The sequence below is a fragment of the Bos indicus genome, chromosome 8, assembly GCF_029378745.1.
Source record: "Bos indicus isolate NIAB-ARS_2022 breed Sahiwal x Tharparkar chromosome 8, NIAB-ARS_B.indTharparkar_mat_pri_1.0, whole genome shotgun sequence".
Taxonomy (NCBI): domain Eukaryota; kingdom Metazoa; phylum Chordata; class Mammalia; order Artiodactyla; family Bovidae; genus Bos; species Bos indicus.
The window spans coordinates 1345639-1366030 of record NC_091767.1 but is presented as its reverse complement, the minus strand read 5'-3'; the positions used below and the strand labels follow the sequence as shown (position 1 = coordinate 1366030).

The following is a 20392-nucleotide window of genomic DNA, read 5'->3' as shown; positions in this document are numbered from 1 at the left end:
TGATATATTGAGTGTAACACTTTAATAACGTCATCTTTTAGGATTTTAAATAGCCTGCTGGAATTCCATCACCTCCACTTGCTTTATTGGCAGCAGTGCTTCCTAAGGCCCTCTTAATTTCATACTCCACAATGTCTGGCTCTGGGTGAGTGACCAAACCATCGTGGTTATCAGGGTCATTAAGGTCTTTTTTAAACGGTTCTTTTGTGTATTCTTGCCATCTTTTCTTGATCTCTTTTGCTTCTATTAGATCTTTACCATTTCTGTCCTTTATTGTGCCCATCTTTGGATAAAATGTACCTTTGATATCTCCAGTTTCTTGAAGAGATCTCAGGTCTTTCCCTGTCTGTTTTCTCCTCTGTTTCTTTACATTGTTCATTGAAAAAGGCCTTCTTGTATCCCCTTGCTGTTCTCGGAAAGTCTGCATGTAGTATTGGTGTACCTTTCCCTTTCTCCTTTGCTTTTTGTTGCTCTTTTTTCCTCAGTTATTTGTAAAGCCTCCTCAGACAACCACTTTACCTTCTCACATTTCTTTTTCTTTGGGATGATTTTGTTTGTTGCCTCCTGTACACTGTTACAAACCTCTGTCCATAGTTCTTTAGGCACTGTGTTTACTAGATCTAATCCCTTGAATCTATTGTCACCCCCACTGTATATTCACAGGATTTGATTTAAGTTGTACCTGACTAGCCTCATGAATTTCCCTGCTTTCTTTAGTTTAAGCCTGAATTGTGCTATAAGGAGCTGATGATCTAAGCCACAGTCAACTTCAGGTCTTGTTTTTGCTGACTATATACAGCTTCTCCATCATCTGCTACAAAAAATACAATCAATCTGATTTCAGTATTGATCATTTGATGATGTCCATGTGTAAAGTCGTCTCTTGTGTTGTTGAAAAAGGGTGTTTGCTATGACCAGTGAGTTCCCTTGGCAGAATTCTATTAGCCTTTCCCCTGCTTCATTTTATACTCTAAGACCAAACTCCAGTTATCTCTTGACTTCCTGCTTTCACATTCCAGTCCCCTATGATAAACAGGACTTCTTTTTTTGGTGTTAGTTCTAGGAGGTCTTGATAGAACTGATCAGCTTCAGCTTCTTTGGTCGGGACATAGATGTGGATTACTGTGGTACTGAACGGTTTGCCTTGGAAGCAAACTGAGATCATTCTGTTGTTTTTGAGATTGCACTCAAGTACTACATTTGGAACTCTTTAGTTGACTATGAGGGTACTCCATTTCTTCTGTTGGATTCTTACCCACAGTGGTAGATATCATGGTCATCTGAATTCAGTTCATCCTTTCCTGTCCATTTTTGTTCACTGATTTCTAAGATGTCATTGTTTACACTTGCCATTTCCTGCTTGACCACATCCAATTTACCTTGATTCATAGACCTAACATCCCAGGTTTCTATGCCGTACTGTTCCTTACAGCATCAGATTTTACTTTCATCCCCAGAAATGTCCACAGGTGTCATTTCCTCTTTGGCCCAGCCGCTTCATTCTATTAATAGTTATATAATCATACTATTAATAGTTACATCAGATCAGATCAGATCAGTCGCTCAGTCGTGTCCGACTCTTGGCGACCCCATGAATCGCAGCACGCCAGGCCTCCCTGCCCATCACCAACTCCCAGAGTTCATTCAAACTCACGTCCATCGAGTCAGTGATGCCATCCAGCCATCTCATCCTCTGTCATCCCCTTCTCCTTTTGCCCCCAGTCTCTCCCAGCATCAGAGTCTTTTCCAATGAGTCAACTCTTTGCATGAGGTGGCCAAAGTATTGGAGTTTCAGCTTCAGCATCATTCCTTCAAAAGAAATCCCAGGGCTGATCTCCTTCAGAATGGACTGGTTGGATCTCCTTGCAGTCCAAGGGACTCTCAAGAGTCTTCTCCAACACCACAGTTCAAAAGCATCAATTCTTCGGCGCTCAGCCTTCTTCACAGTCCAACTCTCACATCCATACATGACCACAGGAAAAACCATAGCCCTGACCAGACAGACTTTTGTTGGCAAAGTAATGTCTCTGCTTTTGAATATGCTATCTAGGTTGGTCATAACTTTCCTTCCAAGGAGTAAGCATCTTTTAATTTCATGGCCGCAGTCACCATCTGCAGTGATTTTGGAGCCCTGAAAAATAAAGTCTGATACTGTTTCCACTGTTTCCCCATCTGTTTCCCATGAAGTGATGGGACCGGATGCCATGATCTTCGTTTTCTGAATGTTGAGCTTTAAGCCAACTTTTTCACTCTCCACTTTCACCTTCATCAAGAGGCTTTTCAGTTCCTCTTCACTTTCTGCCATAAGGGTGGTGTCATCTGCATATCTGAGGTTATTGATATTTCTCCCGGCAGTCTTGATTCCAGCTTGTGTTTCTTCCAGTCCAGCGTTTCTCATGATGTACTCTGCATATAAGTTAAATAAACAGGGTGATATTATACAGCCTTGACATACTCCTTTTCCTATTTGGAACCAGTCTGTTGTTCCATGTCCAGTTCTAACTGTTGCTTCCTGACCTGCATACAAATTTCTCAAGAGGCAGATCAGGTGGTTTGGTATTCCCATCTCTTTCAGAATTTTCCACAGTTTATTGTGATCCACACAGTCAAAGGCTTTGACATAGTCAATAAAGCAGAAATAGATGGTTTTCTGGAACTCTCTTGCTTTTTCCATGATCCAGCGGATGTTGGCAATTTGATATCTGGTTCCTCTGCCTTTTCTAAAACCAGCTTGAACATCAGGAAGTTCACGGTTCACATATTGCTGAAGCTTGGCTTGGAGAATTTTAAGCATTACTTTACTAGCGTGTGAGATGAGTGCAATTGTGCGGTAGTTTGAGCATTCTTTGGCATTGCCTTTCTTTGGGATTGGAATGAAAACTGACCTTTTCCAGTCCTATGGCCACTGCTGAGTTTCCCAAATTTGCTGGCATATTGAGTGCAGCACTTTCACAGCATCATCTTTCAGAATTTGAAATAGCTCAACTGGAATTCCATCACCTCCACTAGCTTTGTTCATAGTGATGCTTTCTAAGGCCCACTTGACTTCACATTCCAGGATGTCTGGCTCTAGGTCAGTGATCACACCATCGTGATTATCTGGGTCGTGAAGATCTTTTTTGTACAGTTCTTCTGTGTATTCTTGCCATCTCTTCTTAATATCTTCTGCTTCTGTTAGGTCCATACCATTTCTGTCCTTTATCGAGCCTGTCTTTGCATGAAATGTTCCCTTGGTATCTCTGATTTTCTTGAAGAGATCTCTAGTCTTTCCTATTCTGTTGTTTTCCTCTATTTCTTTGCATTGATCGCTGAAGAAGGCTTTCTTATCTCCTTGCTATTCTTTGGAACTCTGCATTCAGATGTTTATATCTTTGCTTTTCTCCTTTGCTTTTTGCTTCTCTTCTTTTCACAGCTATTTGTAAGGCCTCCCCAGACAGCCATTTTGCTTTTTTGCATTTCTTTTCCATGGGGATGGTTTTGATCCCTGTCTCCTGTACGATGTCACGAACCTCATTCCATAGCTCATCAGGCACTCTATCTATCAAATCTAGGCCCTTAAATCTATTTCTCAATTCCACTGTATAATCATAAGGGATTTGATTTAGGTCATACCTGAATGGTCTAGTGGTTTTCCCTACTTTCTTCAATTTAAGTCTGAATTTGGCAATAAGGAGTTCATGGTCTGAGCCACAGTCAGCTCCTGGTCTTGTTTTTGTTGACTGTATACAGCTTCTCCATCTTTGGCTGCAAAGAATATAATCAGTCTGATTTCGGTGTTGACCATCTGGTGATGTCCATGCATATAGTCTTCTCTTGTGTTGTTGGAAGAGGGTGTTTGTTATGACCAGTGCATTTTCTTGGCAAAACTCTATTAGTCTTTGCCCTGCTTCATTCTGTATTCCAAGGCCAAATTTGCCTGTTACTTCAGGTGTTTCTTGACTTCCTACTTTTGCATTCCAATCCCCTATAATGAAAAGGACATCTTTTTTGGGTGTTAGTTCTAAAAGGTCTTGTAGGTCTTCATAGAACCGTTCAACTTCAGCTTCTTCAGCATTACTGGTTGGGGCATAGACTTGGATTACTGTGATATTGAATGGTTTGCCTTGGAAACGAACAGAGATCATTCTGTCGTTTTTGAGATTGCATCCAAGTACTGCATTTCGGAGTCTTTTGTTGACCACGATGGCTACTCCATTTCTTCTGAGGGATTCCTGCCCGCGATAGTAGATGTAATGGTCATCTGAGTTAAATTCACCCATTCCAGTCCATTTCAGTTCGCTGATTCCTAGAATGTCGACATTCACTCTTGCCATCTCTTGTTTGACCACTTCCAATCAGGCCTAAATGGATGAGTTCCATTATATCCTTTCGCCTTCTTTTCTTTAGTTACTACAAAGCACCCAGGACTCCTGGCATCTCCTTATTACGTAGTTTCTCAGCTCCCTGAGGCTCTGGTCCTACCGTGCTCCAGCCCCTGCCTCTGCAGAGCGCCCGAACTATTCCTCAGAGACCTCAGCGAGTCCATGGTCAGCAAGATCCCCTGCATTCTCAACTTGTCAAGATCTCTGCACCTTTTTTACTCTAAAACCTGGCTTGTTACACACATTGTTGTGCCGCTCTGTCGGGGACCATTTTCTCTCTGGTCCCTCAGTCCTGCTGGGTCTGGAGGAGGACGATCACGTTGTGTTCCTTGATGTCGTTGCTGGATTTGCCCTGGCTTCCTAAGCCCCGCCACCAGGCTTTGTGTCACATGCTGCTCCTCCCTCTTCGCGGCGATGTCACGGTTCTTGGTGACTTTAGTGTTTTGAGATGATGGTCCTTTCGGTGGTACACTGCCTTTTTGTTTTCTGATTGTTCTCTTTGATGATCTTGTCTCCTGCTTCACTTTGGATCTCTCCCCTATGGCATGCCATCACATTTGTCATCAGGAAGAACACCTACTTCCTAGTCTCAGTTACAGGGACCCCGCTCTTACCACTGCTTCCTGTGTTTCCAGCTTAGTCTCTGAGAACCCGCCTTGAAAACGTGTTTGTTCTGTTTGGATCCATGGATCTTTCCTGGTTTTATCATTGTTCATCCTGTCTTTGTTTTTATTTTCCTTTACCAGCTTTAATTTCATGTTCTCTCATTGTAATAGTTTCCAAAGCTTTTGACTGCTCCACCCAGTGGGTGTGGTTGGAGGAAACCTGCAGCTCTCTGGTCTCACTTGAGTTTAAACCTACAGTGTCAGGTGTGCACTGTCACTGCCCCCCGCCCCCCCCCCCCCCCCCATCATGTTTCCGCGGGCCAGTTCCTTTCCTACTTTCTAGATGGTTATCTCCTACCTTTCCTTGTTTATCCCCTCAGGGTGATGAACATTGCTTCCTATTTCACTGAGAAAAAAGAGCCAAGTAGATGAAAATTGCCCACACTCAGCAGCACTCCTGCCTGTCGGTCCTGCCTGTTGCCAGTCTCCTGCTTTCTTCCTTATACTTGGAGGATCTGTCTGTTTTGATCTAGAGTCGACCTTGCTGTTTGTATGCCATCTCTTACTATTATTTTTGCCTTTTAAAGGACTTCTCTTTCTCTTCTGTATCATATTTTTCCTCTGTCCTTAATCATTCCTGTTAGCAAACAAATGGGCTTCCTTGGTGGCTCAGAAGGTAAAGAATCTGCCTGCAATGCAGGAAACCCAAATTCGATCCCTGGGTCGGGAAGATCCCCTGGAGATAAGAATGGTAACCCACTCCAGTATTCTTGCCTGGAGAATCCCGTGGACAGAGGAGCCTGGTGGGTGACTGTCCATATCATATCTTCAGTCTTGTTAAGAAAGCCCTTCCTTCCCTCCCATGTGTCCCTCCAGCCACTTCCCTGGATCTCTGCTCCTTTAATGGCAGAACTTCCCGAAGCCTTGTCTGAATGTCTCCACTTCCTTGTTTCCCCTTCTCTCTCGAACCCCTTCTGCCCAGAGCTTGCTCTGTCACAGCTGTTGGGTCACTGCTCCTGGCAAGGACTTCTGGGAGCCCCAGTGGTTCCATCCAGTGGTCAGGTATCTTCTTCCTCTGCCTCAGCTTCAGTTCACTTGGTTACCCTTTCTTAAACTTTTTGTTCACTTGAGTCCAGAGTATCCCACTCTGCTGATCGTCTCCCTCACTGCCTACCTGCTCTTCTCGCCTCCTGTGTGAGTTCCTCCACACGTCCCTGACTCAGATGCTCAAGTGGTTCAGGAGGCCGGCCGTGGACACCCCCGGACAGCCTCACTCTCTGACAGCACCTCTAAACCCACACCCCGATCTGCATCTCGAGCCTGGAATCCTTTCCTGAGCTCCAGACCTGTCCTGTCCTTGCATGTCTAAGGGGTTCTGCTGGGCTTCTCAGCGCCAGTGTGTGTAACTGTGCGTTGTGTGTAACTGTGCGTGCCGGGCCGCATGGCCTCCCCAGGCTGTGGGTTCTTGTCTCACTACACACTATTAGAATCGCTCCTGACCCCTGGTCACTGTCACCATCATATCCTCTCCTCCTGCCTGCAGAGTCTGTTCCCAGTGTGACTGCTGCTAACCACTCAGTCTCACCCTGGGCCAGGCTACCTTGCCCTCCTCAGTGTGTCTGCACTCAGCAGGCTCAGGGCAGCTCTGACAGCAGAGGGCAATCTTTGCCCTTTCCTGTTTGAGACTGCTAGTGCCCCTGCACGTCCTGAAAACTTTCTTTGTTCCAGTTCCTGTAATAATTACAGCTGTTTCCTAAAAGAAAAGGAGTGGTTATTAAGCCACCAGAGGGAGCTCCATGAATGTGCTTCAGTATTTTGGCTCTCATTTTAGCAAAAAAACACAAAACAACACATTTTCTTTTAGTATGGATGTTTTACATATTTTCTCTTCTTTGTAGATTGTGTTCTGAAAATACCTATGTGATCTCAGAGGAACACCTTTGGCATTTTTATTTCACAAATATTTGAGCATCTTATATCTGTGACAGTCTGGTGCACCGAGAGAGAATTTTTCCCTCCATGTGACTTACCTAAGAGTACATAGGTGTCTTAGTTAAACTTTCTCTTGTTGCAAATGGTTGTATAATCTAGTTTAAAGCTAGTCATGTATAACGAGCTGCTGTTATCACTCAGGTTAATATTTTTAAGATTTTGAGTGTCGTGTTTTCACAGATGTTGAGACCAGTGCTAGATTTGTTAGGCAAGTGTTAACCTGCGAAACTTGTCAAAATGCAGGGCTCTGGGTCCAGAAATTACGATTCAGCAACTCTTGAGGATACATGTTTTTTGAAAATAGCTTAATCAAGTTATCACTCACATACTATAATTCATCCATTTAAAGTCTGAAATTAAATTATTTCCAATGGATTTGCAAGAATTGTGCAACCATCCCCATAATCAGTTTTAGAGCACTTCATTGTCTCCCCTCAAATCCTTTTCCATTAGCATTCACTCCCTGTTCTCCACCAAACCCCATAGCCCTGGGCAACCACTGGGCTAGTCTACTTCTGTCTGTGTGGATTTGCTTGTTCTGAATGTGTCATGTGAATGAAGTCATGCAGTGTGTGGTATGTTTATTGCCAGGTAATTCTCTTGTATGGAAGCAGTATGTGTTTTTACAAAGCTCCTAGGTAGCGTCCCCCACTAGTTTAAGTTGTATGTACATAAAACGTACTTTGAAACGTTAACTTTGTAATACCATGAAGAGCATTATCTACAGCTGGTTTTTTTTCCTTGTAGTTCAGTAATAGTTCAGCCAGAAGCAGTCTACTATTTAAAAAGTGGGGGTTGCTGTCTATTAGAGGTGGCAGAATCATTTTAATGAGTGAGGAGCGGGGACTTTTTTTTAAGTAATAGAATGGAAAGTAACAGACTTAGTTAAACATAGTAAAAGTATTTTATGGAATGTGTGTGTGTTTATCTTTATTGGGTCTAAATGTGAAATATCTTTCTTACTGTGGGTTGCTTTTAGAAAAAGTTTGAAAGCTACTGTTCTTTAAGTATTTCAGTATTATTGTCATCTCATTAACCCTAGTGTTAATGGGGTTAGGTGGTGAGATACATGGTTGGCTTAAGTGAAAATTGAAATAACTAGCCTAAGTTTGGTTAGGAGTTGGGATCTAATAATACAGTGAGGAGGTGGGATAGTTCTGAGAACCTATTGCTTCTGTCATTTTGTCAGGGAGCAAAGCTACTATTTATTAATAGTCATTGTGTGAGATTTAATACCACTTATCACATTGCTAATGTAACTTTGAGTTAAAACATCTATAAAATGGATATTTTATGATGGTCATTTAATTAAAATGATAAAACACAGTATAAGAAAATCATTATTCTCCTCTTACCAGTTTATCAACCCATTTAATGGTATCACATAAATATCGTTTTATTGTACTCAAATTAAGTAATGTATTCATTAAATTAATTGCATTTCCTAAGGAGGAAGTTATGTTGAAATTATGTATCTTGTTGCGCTTTTTTTTAATAAATTTTATTGGAGTGTAGTTGCTTTATAATGCTGTTAGTTTCTGCTATACAACAAAGTGAATCAGCTTTTTGTATGCACTAGTCCCCTTTTTTGGATTTCCTTCCCATTTAGCTCACCACAGAGCATTGAGGAGAGTTTCCTGTGCTAGACCGTAGCTTCTTACTGTTATCTCTTTTATACACAGTAGTGTGTACATGTTGGAGAAGGACATGGCACCCACTCCAAGGTTCTTGCCTGGAGAATCCTGTGGACAGAGGAGCCTGGAGGGCTGCTGTCCATGGGGTCGCACAGAGTCAGACACGACTGAAGTGACTTAGTATGCATGCATGCCTTGGAGAAGGAAATGCCAACCCACTCCAGCGTTCTTGCCTGGAGAACCCCAGGGACAGTGGAGCCTGGTGGGCTGCCGTCTATGGGGTCGCACAGAGTCGGACACGACTGAAGCGACTTAGCAGCAGCAGCAGTAGCAATGTGTACATGTCAACCCCAGTCTCTCAGTTCATCCACCCGTCTCATGTTGCTTTCTAAAGTGGGCAGAAATTTTAAATATCTTTTTTTGTTTTAGTGAAAGAAAACTTTTGATCCCTTTCTACTTCTTTTTTGTATGTTGTAAGCTATATAATATATCTTAACAGTGATATGTTGGGATTAATTTTATTAATTTCATATTGATTGTGGATCATATTTTTTTTGTATTATTCTGAATTCACTTTTAGAGTTTTAGTGCTTATCTGTTATAGTCATTTTACAAAATTTAGGAAATTGAAGCAGTAAGTGGCAAATGAAAGTAATTTCTTATAACATTGACTTTTGTCAAAATACAGCCACTACTGAAATGGAATTGTTAGTGGAGATACTTTACTGATTTAATCAAATGCTGAGTTATTTTAATAATAATGTAAATGATCACTGAAATAATTTTTTAAAGTAACATTTCCTTTCCTTTGAATTGAAGCCTAACAGGTGAATGTTTTTATACAGTGTTTCTTTTTATATATTTTTTCCTAAGGTAGCTGGAAAATTTTAAAACTGATGCATTATACATAACTTAAGAGTTTTCTGTAAATACTTTAAATCTGTTTTTGGTATATTCAGAACTGTACTTTGAATTGTTTGGAAAATTGTCCCTGTAGTAGGCTCAACATTGATCACAAAATTGAGTAGCTAGCACAGGATATAAAAGAAAGAAATCCATGGGTCATTTATACTTATGAACACACATGCAGAAATCCTTAAAAATGTTTTTTAAAAAAGTTAAGTTAAATCAAGCAATTTATCAAAAGAGTAATTCAAAACTTACTAAATAGGATACATTTCAGGAGTGGAAAGATAGTTCAGTAGTCGGAAACTGGTTAATTTCACTGTTAGTAGATTAGAAGAAAAAGTCATATATAAATTATCTCAGTAGATACTGAAAGTTCAGTAGAATTTAACCCTTTAAAAAAACTTACTTGGTTGTTTACATTAACCATGTATAACTTTTTGTATGTCCATCATACCTCAATAAAGTAGTTTTTTAAAAAAAATTCAAATTTCTTTGATTCAAGAAATAGAGGTAAAAATTCTTAACTTGACCCAGTTATATATACCAGAAACCTACATCAGGCATTATACATAATGATGAAAAGTTGGAAGCATTTACATTAAAGTTAGGAACAAGACAAGGGTGTTTGTAATGATGCTATCATTTGATGTTTTTCCAGAAGCCTAGCCCATGAAATTAAAAAGAGAAAGAAATAAGAAACATAAATATTGGGAGAGATGAGAAAATATAGACATTTACAGATATGATTCCCTACCTAGAAACTCCTAGTGAAGAAGCAGAACACTGTTAATGAATTCAGTGACGTGGCCTGATAGAAGTTGAGCATGTGACAGTGAATAATTAGAAAAGGAAATAGACACTCCCTCAGTTACTATAGAATAGCCCTGCTGTGAAAAGTGCAGGATAACTGTGCAAGAAAGGACTCCACATCAGTGGAATGTTGTTTATCAATGAAGAAAGCAAATGCAGATAAATAAACATAATAACAAGGGTTATTCTGAAAACAGTGTTGAGCAACAGAAGTGAGATACAAAGGAATATATATTGTATGATTCCATTTATATAGAACTCAGAACATTTAAAAAAAACAAAACTGTATTGTTTAGGAACATGTATCCAAGTGGCAAAGCAACAGAGACAAGTGAGGTAGTGATTAGTAAAGTGGGGATGGTGGCTGTCTCTCTTGTGGAAGGACATGTGGAGGATTTCTGTGTGTTGGCATTATTCTGTTTCTTGACTTGGGTAGTAGTTACTGGGTTTTTCCTTTATTTTTGCTAACCTCTGTGTATCTCCTTTATCTACTTTTTTATAGGTGGCTTTATATCACAGTTAAAAAAGAAGATGGATAGATGACATAGAGAATTCCAGAAATTGGAATTTATTATGTGATTAATGTGTATTTGAATTTATTATGTGATTAATGAGGCATTTCAGACCATTGTGGGAAAAGATGTATCAGCCAAGAAATGGCTATGAGATAACTGGATTTTCTAGAGAAAAAAATTAGATTCCCAACTCATTCCATGAACAAAAATTTATTCCAGATAAATCTAAAAATAAAAATCTAACTTTAATATTTTAAAATCTAAATTTAAGTTAGATTATATATAACTTCTGAATATAAAAGTGAAACTATCCAAGTGGCAGAAGCAAATGAGGTCTGAAATGTCTTCTTTAGTAAAATAGTTTATGCTGATATCATAAAGGAAAAGACTGGCAGATTTAACTATATAAATTACAGACTTCTGTACAGTTTAAGATACAATAAACAGCTGTTCAAAGACAAAATGTAAAAAAAATTTGCAAATCTGAAATACTCTTTATTTTTCATAATATACAAATAGCCCATAAAATTAGAACAACTATAAAATAAGATGAACAATTAGCATATTAAAGAAGAAATATAATTATCTAATATACTGGAAAGTAGTCTTTCCAGATATTAAAAATTTAAGACATTGATAATACTCATTATTTGTGAGGTTATGAGAAAATGAATTCCTTGATGAGAGTATAAATTGATGCAGCTTCTTGAGGTGGCAGTTTTTCTCAACACTTAAATTTCATTATTACTTTATGATTCCATTTAGAAATTGCCCTTTCGAAAGACTTGCATATGATACAAAATGTACCTACAAGAATGTTTCTAACAGTATGGGGAAAAATTAGAACCAACACAATGTCCTTCCTTCAAGAGTAGTTGAATAAATTAATTATATCCATGGTTTGGAATATCACCATTGTTAAATTGTTTACCACAATGTGGAAATGTCAGGTAATGTTGTTAATAGTGAAAAACATTTTCCCATCGTAATACATTGTTTATTATATTTATGTAAAAAGTATAAAAAGCTAAGACTATGTGTGTATGTATATACACATGTATATAGTTGTGTGTATTCATGTTCATAAAACAGTCTCAGAAAAGATATTTATGAAAATGTTAACAATGGTTATATCTGGAGGTAGGGAGAGAAGTTAAGTGTTAACTCATTTCATTTTTTTTTTAAGAAAAATTTCTTCAGATTTGGGCTTTCTAGATGACATTCTGTTTTCATAACGTTAGAGAACTTACAGTTAGCATCTCTACCTGAATACGCTTTTTACTGGATGATTAGGGAAGACCCTTTTTCCATGGTTTCTTTGGATCCCGTGTTTCTCTTTTTTGAACAAATAGTGTATTAGACACTTAAGTGGTTCCTTTCTTTTTTTTTTTTTTTGAAGGATAATGTATTTTGAAAGAGAGTTATGGCAGTATTGGCTTTACGTTTTTCTTATTTTAAATTTCCATACATTTGAATTTTTCAAATGGATACCTCAAAATCCTTAATCTAATTTGTAGTTTTACTTTCTGTCCAGGCCCATCAAACCCCAGTGAAGAAAGTGAATCCTGGAGAAGAAAGGAGGAAACTGTTTGAGGTATAAACACATCTGTGTGCTTATTTCACAGCTTTGTAAAACTAATTATGAAAAAAAGAAACAAATTTTATAAAACCTCCAAACCTTTCCTCCTTATTTCTTTCAAACAAATACCTCTAACTTATTTCTGTTTTTAAACCTTCCAGGATATACGTCTACCACCGGTATGCTAACTTTACTGATTAAGCTAGAAAAAGTAGTATTTATTATTGATAATTTTTTTTTTTTTTAAGGAAGCACCAAGAAAAAGAAGATTGGAATTGACTGAAAAAGAAAAGAAGTCTAAGGATCAGGTAGTTATTTCACTGTTATTTTTCTTCTCCAGCCAAGTTGGAGATGATAATTGTTTTAAGAGTTCTAAGAAGTTTGTCTTTAAAATTATTGCAGGTTAGTCTGCTGAAGGCTGAGCAGGTGAAAAGACAGGAAAAGCAAAGGGTGAGAGGATTGTCCATTTTCCCCAGCACACTCCACCACCTCCCCACACACATGCCCCCCCTTTTTCAAAGGATTACACTGGTTTCCTTTTTATTACTAAGTGTATTTCATATACTTTATATTAAATACTTGAAATGGTGTTTTATTTGTTTCTTTCCCCTCAAAGTTGGAGAGAATAAATAGGGCCAGGGAACAAGGCTGGAGAAATGTGCTGAGTGCTGGTGGAAGCGGTGAAATGAAGGTAGGTCTTGGGTACCCGTGCATGTACACTGCTGCTCTTTAACTCCGGTTTCACCCTGCTCTGTGAAATGCATACACCTGGCTTGTTTCTACTAGAGTTCTTCAGCATCTGTTAGGACTTCTTAGTTTTCCTGCACGTACTTATGTAACTCGTACTGATAATTCGTATGTGACAGTTAAAATTGCTTAAAAAGTTTGCTGAGAAGGCTGTGATTCACCATTCCTCTGCCATCTTTTTAAAATCACATACCTGGCTGTGTGCTCTAGTCACACAGAGCTGAGGACCAGACTGCAGTCTCCCCACTGCACACGGCTGCTGCAGCTTTGTCCCCACACTTGTGTTCTCTTCACCTGCTGGCCCCTGCCCACCCTCCCACCCTCTCCACTCCCAGTCCCCACTCCCACTCCCCACTCCAAGCATTTACTTAGATGATCAGTGACCCCGCTAGCCATGGACCTAGATAGGTTAGTTCAGACATTTTCTTTGGGCAGATCCAGACTATATAGCCTTGGACAAGTTACTTCACTTTTCTGAGCCTTAATTTCTTCATTTAAAAAAAATGAAAAATTTCAAGAGTGGTGCACAGAGCTCGACTCTCAAGGGCTCACCTGTTAACTTCCTTTTCCCTTCTTTGTTCTGCCAGTCTAAATCTTGCCTTTCCTCTCTTGCACTCACAGCATCCTTTCCTGTGAGTGGTAGGCTGAATTCTAAGGTGGTCCACAAATTCTTGACTCCAGGTATTACACCTAATGCTCTCCCCTCCACTGGAGTGTGGGGGAGACTGAACTTGGAGTGCAGCAGCCGCCTTGGTCAGGCTGTGTCCTATGGTATTGCTGATGCTATATTCACTGCTGTGGTTCCGTCACTGCTTTATTATAAGACTCCCTCATGGCGAGCTGGAAGGTTAGAAGGTCAGGGGGACAGCTGCTGGCCTGGAAGAAAGCCCTTATTCACATGGCAAGAAAGTGTAGGGATTCTCTGGGAGATCGTCTGCTGGCTCTCTGACCGACAGCCAGCAAGAACATGGTAAACTTAGCCATGACAGCACAAGGAAATAAATTCTGCCAGGAACCAGTGAGCTCAGAAGAGGTTCCTGAGCCTCAAATGAGAATTGCAGCCCTGGCTGACACCTTGGTTTCTGCCTGGTAAAACCCTGAGCAGGGGTCTTATTCCTCTGTATTGTAATTTTTAATTCACATAATCCAATCAACTATTACTTAAGGTCTTTAAACTGTGACTTCCTGGGACCCATCTCAATAAACTTGATGTTTAGGCACCAATTATATATTTATTAAGTAGAATTGATTACCATTCTCACTTGATTCTTTTTCCCTAAAATTTATGATTTGAATAAAAGTTTCTCTGTTTTATGTAGACATGGGCTTCCCTGGTGGCTCAGATGATACTATATAATAATCGTACACATTCATTTTTTACTGCTGTGCGATAAATGACCACAGACTCCATGGCTTAAGGCACAGCTATGTGCCTTAAGTCGTCTCAGGTGTGTGGGCATGGATAGTGGATCCCCTGCTCAGGGTCTTAACAGGCAGAAACCAAGGTGTCAGCCAGGGCTACAGTTCTCATCTGAGAATCTGCCTGCAATGCAAGAGATCCAGGTTCTGTCCCTGGGTCAGGAAGATCCTCTGGAGAAGAGAATGGCAACCCACTCCAGTATTTTTGCCTGGAGAACTCCATGGATAGAGGAGCCTGGCGGGCTACAGTCTATGGGGTGGCAAAAAGTCCGACATGACTGAGTGACTAACACACACACATTTTTTACTGTACTATCCACTGTACTGTGACATTGAACTTACTACCCTCTGAATGATAAGGAAGTATCAGGATTTGGCCCATTCTGAAATAACTAACCCATATCTTCTATGATCTGAGAATAAAAACTTACCAGGATACAGGCCCTGAGATCTGGTCAGGTATTTTATATCAAGTTCATGATTAGTGTTTAGAATTTGGTCATGTTTTTCCTCTCCCTTTGCATATGTCTTCTTTATGCAAGAAAGCATCTTTTTTCCTGTGATGTTTAAAGCTGTATTTAATCCTAAAGTCCAGTTTTATTAATGTTTGATAATAATTAGTGTTAGATATTACGTGCTTATTAAGTTTCTGCTTTGCTTCGTAAACTTCTATTCTGATTTCTGTGAGGATTAGTAAAACTATTTTCCATGACATATAGCAAATTCAGTGCTAGTTTCTGTACTTATTCCCCATGAGGTTTGTAACAGTTAACTTCTTAGGCTGTTTGATTTCTGTACTATTGATAAGTACCTGGAAGCTCAGTAAAATTTGAAATAAGTTAAGGAGATCCCCCAAAATAAAGATAAAACAAAAATAAACATGAAGGGAAATATTTCAGAGTTCATACTATTATTATATACTTCTAAATATTCAGACATTTTGCACAGTATAAATAACCAACTTTTTGATTACTTAGTGTCTGCAAAATCTAGGACTTACCTGCTTTATCCATTTTTTTCCTTTGGTTCTTCTGATAGGTATTTTTTTCTCTTTTTTAAATTGCAGTTGATTTGCAGGGCTTTATCCATTCTTTATCTATCTTTTATAAATCTGTGTTCTTAGAAAAATTATGAAATATTCTATGTATAGTTTGATTACATAGATAACCATGACATGTAAGAGACATTCTGTTGTTTGACACTATGTTGGACTACTACTCAGTAATGAGAAGGAATAGTCTATTAATACATGCATTGACATGGGTCAGTCAAAAATGTACTGAGTGAAAGAAGCCAGGCACAAGAGTGCATATTGTGTGATTCCATTTATATGAAATGGTAGGAAATGGCAAACCCAGTCTCTGTGACAAACAAATCAGTGTTTCCTGGAATGAGGGGCCTTGGATCCAAGTGAGAAACAGGGAACTTTTCTGGGTGATGAATATGCTTTCAATTGTGGTAGAGGTTCCATGGGTGTCTGTGTTTATTAAAACATCAGTCCATGCTTATAATTGGTGACTATAAAGTGAAAGTGAAGTCGCTCAGTCGTGTCCGATTCCTTGCGACCCCATGGACGGTAGCCTACCAGGCTCTGCAGTCCATGGCATTTTCCAGGCAAGAATACTGGAGTGGGCTGCCATTTCCTCCTCCAGGGGATCTTCCCAACCCAGGGATTGAACCCAGGTCTCCTGCATTGCAGACAGACGCTTTACCGTCTGAGCCATCAGGGAAGCCTGGTGACTGTAAAGTGATGTTTAAAAGATTCCATTGTTTCAGTATTCCAGTACAGTGTTTTCAGCATTATTTTGAGTATAGATATCTTCAGAAGTGAAGTCGCTCAGTCGTGTCTGACTCTTTGCAACCCTATGGACTGTAGCCTACCAGGCTCCTCCGTCCATGGGATTTTCCAGCAAGAGTACTGGAGTAGGTTGCCATTTCCTTCTCTAGGGGATCTTCCCGACCCAGGGATTGAACCCAGGTCTCCCACAATGTAGGCAGATGCTTTACCTAGGCAGATGTCCTAAGAGATATGTGTATATACATTATTTTTGCTGAACAGAAACCTTGAACCTCAAAGTTAAGGTGATATTAGTGCCAGACACTAAACTCCCAGTCTTATAGGAGCTGTGACCACCTTTTTTTTTTTTTAATATTAATTTTTTTTTAAAGCACCTCAGCAGACACAAGATCTGCTGGCACATTTTAAAAATAATTTTTATTATATTTTGACTGCACCATGGGGCATACAGGATCTTCATTCCCCAACTAGGGATCAAACCTGTGCCCCCTGCACAGGGTCTTAACCACTGCTCTGCCGGGGAAGTCCCTGTGACCACCACTTAGCAAAATTCTGATTCAGGGAATCTTGCCTTGAGATGCAGGTTTGAAAATGTGTATGAAGATCACCTTGATGGAGTTTCCTGGCTAATTAAGTATCTTCCTTGTTTCTAACAACCTTCATTTCTTGCTTTTCAAGCTTCTTGAATCAGTTATCTGTATTTATCTTGAGCTAATTTTTAAAAATCTAGGCTTCTTATAATATTGTATGTAAAAAAAAAATATTGTATGTAGCTTCTTTTGTCCAAATGTTAACACAAATTTTACCTCATTGGGTACTGAGATGTCTTTTGTTTGGTGCTTATATTTTTCTTAGCCCGACTTCCCCGTTAGGATGTCATCACCTGATAGCTCCTCCCCATCTCCTGTCAGTGTTCTGGCTTCTGCTCTCATCTGCGTTTGAGCACATCCCCTCCACTTGAGTCACATCAGTGTGTCTTCCTTTCGGTGCTGTTGGCCTTGCCTTTGAGGGTCCTAATTTCCTCTTCACCCCGTAGTTCTTGCACTCTGAGCCTCTGTATCATTGTGCGCTTACTCAGCTCTCATCTTTCTACCTGTTTTCCGAGAGTTTTCCATGTTCCTGAGCGCGTGTGCCTCTGAGGCTGCATCCTACATCTTCGCCCTCATCCTGTGTTACCCCCACAGAGAACCAGTTCCCGGTAATGCTGGCTTTTTCTCTGATTGCCTTTCTTTACTCACGGGCTGCTTGGCTTGGCATCGATAGTGCAGCAGCCTTCCGCTCAGTTTCTCTGCCTTGTTCTCTCTCTTATTCTTGTTTCTTCTGTGTAATTTGACTTACCTGCTTAAAAACGGTCTTAGTGCACTTTTCCTGCTAGAAAGTGTAACTGTGCTTTCTGTTATTGATTATGTGAACTCACACACCCTGGTCGGTCAGTTACCTGTAGTGACCTTTTCTAACCAAGTGTAATTAATACTCCCTGTTTGCCTTCCTCATAGTTACCTTCGTCTTCATATGTCCTTTATCTCCCTACTGCCAACATCTAAATGTATACCTTCTGTTGCCTTTTTTTTTTTACTTTAATACCATGGATCATATTTAATCATTTAATCTATCTGTGTTACCTTGTGTTAAAGGCTGGGTTGAGTGTTTTTCTCCAGTGACTTTTTTATGGGTATTTTTATTTCTCTTTTTTTTGTGTTTTGTAAATTTGCTCAGTACTTACTGCTGTGGCGAGGGTCTGTTGCCATTCATTTGGAAATGAAATGTTTTTCTAGCTTTATACTTTGTTTCCCAGTTTGTTTGTAAACTGCTTAAGGATGGATATATTGTTTTGCTTCTTTTAATTACACTTAGAGTGTATTCCAGTGGTGTTTATATCTTCATTGCTTGTTGAATTGGATTTGAAGTATGTTAATTGCTGTATGTTTTGTTAGGTATAATTTTGAGTGTTAAAAAAGCAGGCTCTGTTTTACGTATAAACTATACATATTTAAACTTAATAGGATGGGATCACATAAAATATATAAGAAACTTGTTGGAAAACTTGTTAAGACCAGTTTTTTTTCCCCACAGTTACATACATTTAGTGATATTTTATGTTTTTGTTATATTGAATTATGCTTTACTGTTAGTAACAAGGTATACTACTTTTGATTGTTAATGGTTATAATAGGAAAACATTTTTCTCTAGGCTCTGTGTTTATTAGTATGTTAAATTAGATAATTTGCTTTGTAAGACGCAAGTGTTGAGGTTCACTTTTTTCTTTTGAAGGTAGTAGAGACCTTTGAGGTCTTGTGAGATAAGCATGTGAGAGCTTTTTGTTTGATTCCTAGGCTCCCTTTTTGGGCAGTGGAGGGGCCATGGCTCCATCATCTTTTTCCTCTCGAGGACAGTATGAACATTATCACGCTATTTTTGATCAAATGCAGCAACAAAGAGCAGAAGATAATGAAGCTAAATGGAAAGGAGAAATACATGGCCAGAGGCTTCCAGAAAGGTATGGCTGTTCTGCAAAAGTCACTGTGCTTTGCTTTAGAGGGAGTAGTGGAAGTCATGGTGTATATTTATTGACAGAGGAATCCCACCTGGAGTACATCTAGGATTTCCCAAAGGGCTACAGATCACCACCAACCCTCTGATGCTGATGCTCTCGGAAAACTTAAAAGGGTTTAAAGGTGATGTCTAAACAAGTTAGTATCAACGTGTTGGAGTGTCATGATCCACAAATTCACCCTTTGGTATAATGTTGTCTTTTGTTGTGTACAGCCGGATAACACCACTTCCTGGCTGTTTTCTCCGTTATACATAGACTGTCTTTTGCCATCTGAATACAGTCATTTTCTTTGGTGCAAATTTGGCCCTTGACTACATGTGACAAACATGTAGCTCTTCACTTAGGCCTAATTTATGGCTTATATATGTTATAGTTTATTTATGTTATAGGCTGAACATACTATTTAAAGGAACGTGATAACTTTGAACCAGCGTATGGTTGTAATAACTTTATCTATGTGCTTTAAATAAATCAGAATATATTTAAAATGGAATTGCATTCTATGCAGAACTCCAAAGCATGTTTTGAGTCTTCCTTTTCCACATCACTTAGAACCCCACTTTTCTCATGGTCATTTCCTCTTCACGTTCATCTCTGATTGATGACTCACTGTGATCCTGTTGGCTAGGTTTTTCCTTTTTCTCCATAAAATTAATTTAATCTGGTGGCACTCAAGTTTTAATTTGTATGCTGCTGCTAAGTCACTTCGGTCGTGTCCAACTCTGTGCAACCCCATAGAAAGCAGCCCACCAGGCTCCCCCATTCCTTTTTAAAAAAGTATGCATATTTCAATTTTTTAGATTTTCTTCTATAAAAATATTCTGGTAAAGGAAGAACATATCATTTTATGAAAATTTAATTTGTCATTTTTACAGAGAATTTTTTTGTGATAAAAATCTTTATGGTTCTCCCAGTTATAAAAGATTATTAAAAGGTTATTGAGCAGAGGTAAATAATTGAGGTTCATATAAATTAATATTATGAATTATGTACCATAGGCTGAAGTATTAAGCTAGTTGTAAATACTTCACATTTTTTGAGAAAAGAGTGCTACAGACTTACACATGTGCATATTTTTTATGAAATAATAATGAAGATTTTGTGTGAGGTTTTTATCCTGGGGTATTATTGGTCTTTCTAGTATATAATTTGTATGGCTTTGTTTTAATTTTAATCAAATCTCCTAAAATACATGTGTATAATGTAAAAGAAAATAGGGAAAGTTGTGTTATGCTTCTTCACACTGTTTATCTTCCAGCACATTTGTTGATTCTTCACAGTTCAAGTGGCAAGCAAGGGACTGGATTGTTGCATTTGCATCAGGCTCCCATATAGTCAGACACAACTGAAGCACCTTAGCAGCAGCAGCAGCGGCAGCCCATATAACCTTGAAATATTTACATATATTTACACTTGAGTTTCAAATTGTGTTCAATGGCTGTGTATCTCAGTTACTTCTGCCGCTGGA

The 20392-nt window shown here is 39.2% G+C and overlaps 1 protein-coding gene across 6 annotated transcripts in view; it reads left to right on the top strand.

Annotated features, from left to right (window-relative positions):
* NEK1 (NIMA related kinase 1) overlaps positions 1-20392 on the top strand; it is a 133846-nt gene that overhangs the window by 28701 nt on the left and 84753 nt on the right. For 3 of the 6 annotated variants that reach the window (XM_070794351.1, XM_070794354.1, XM_070794356.1), the window contains exons 12-16: positions 12361-12420; positions 12654-12713; positions 12808-12855; positions 13022-13096; positions 18704-18867. In XM_070794351.1, the coding sequence (XP_070650452.1) occupies positions 12361-12420; positions 12654-12713; positions 12808-12855; positions 13022-13096; positions 18704-18867 (407 nt within the window). The remainder of the gene's footprint in view (positions 1-12360; positions 12421-12653; positions 12714-12807; positions 12856-13021; positions 13097-18703; positions 18868-20392) is intronic. The other 3 variants (XM_070794353.1, XM_070794352.1, XM_070794355.1) reach the window with 3 other exon arrangements.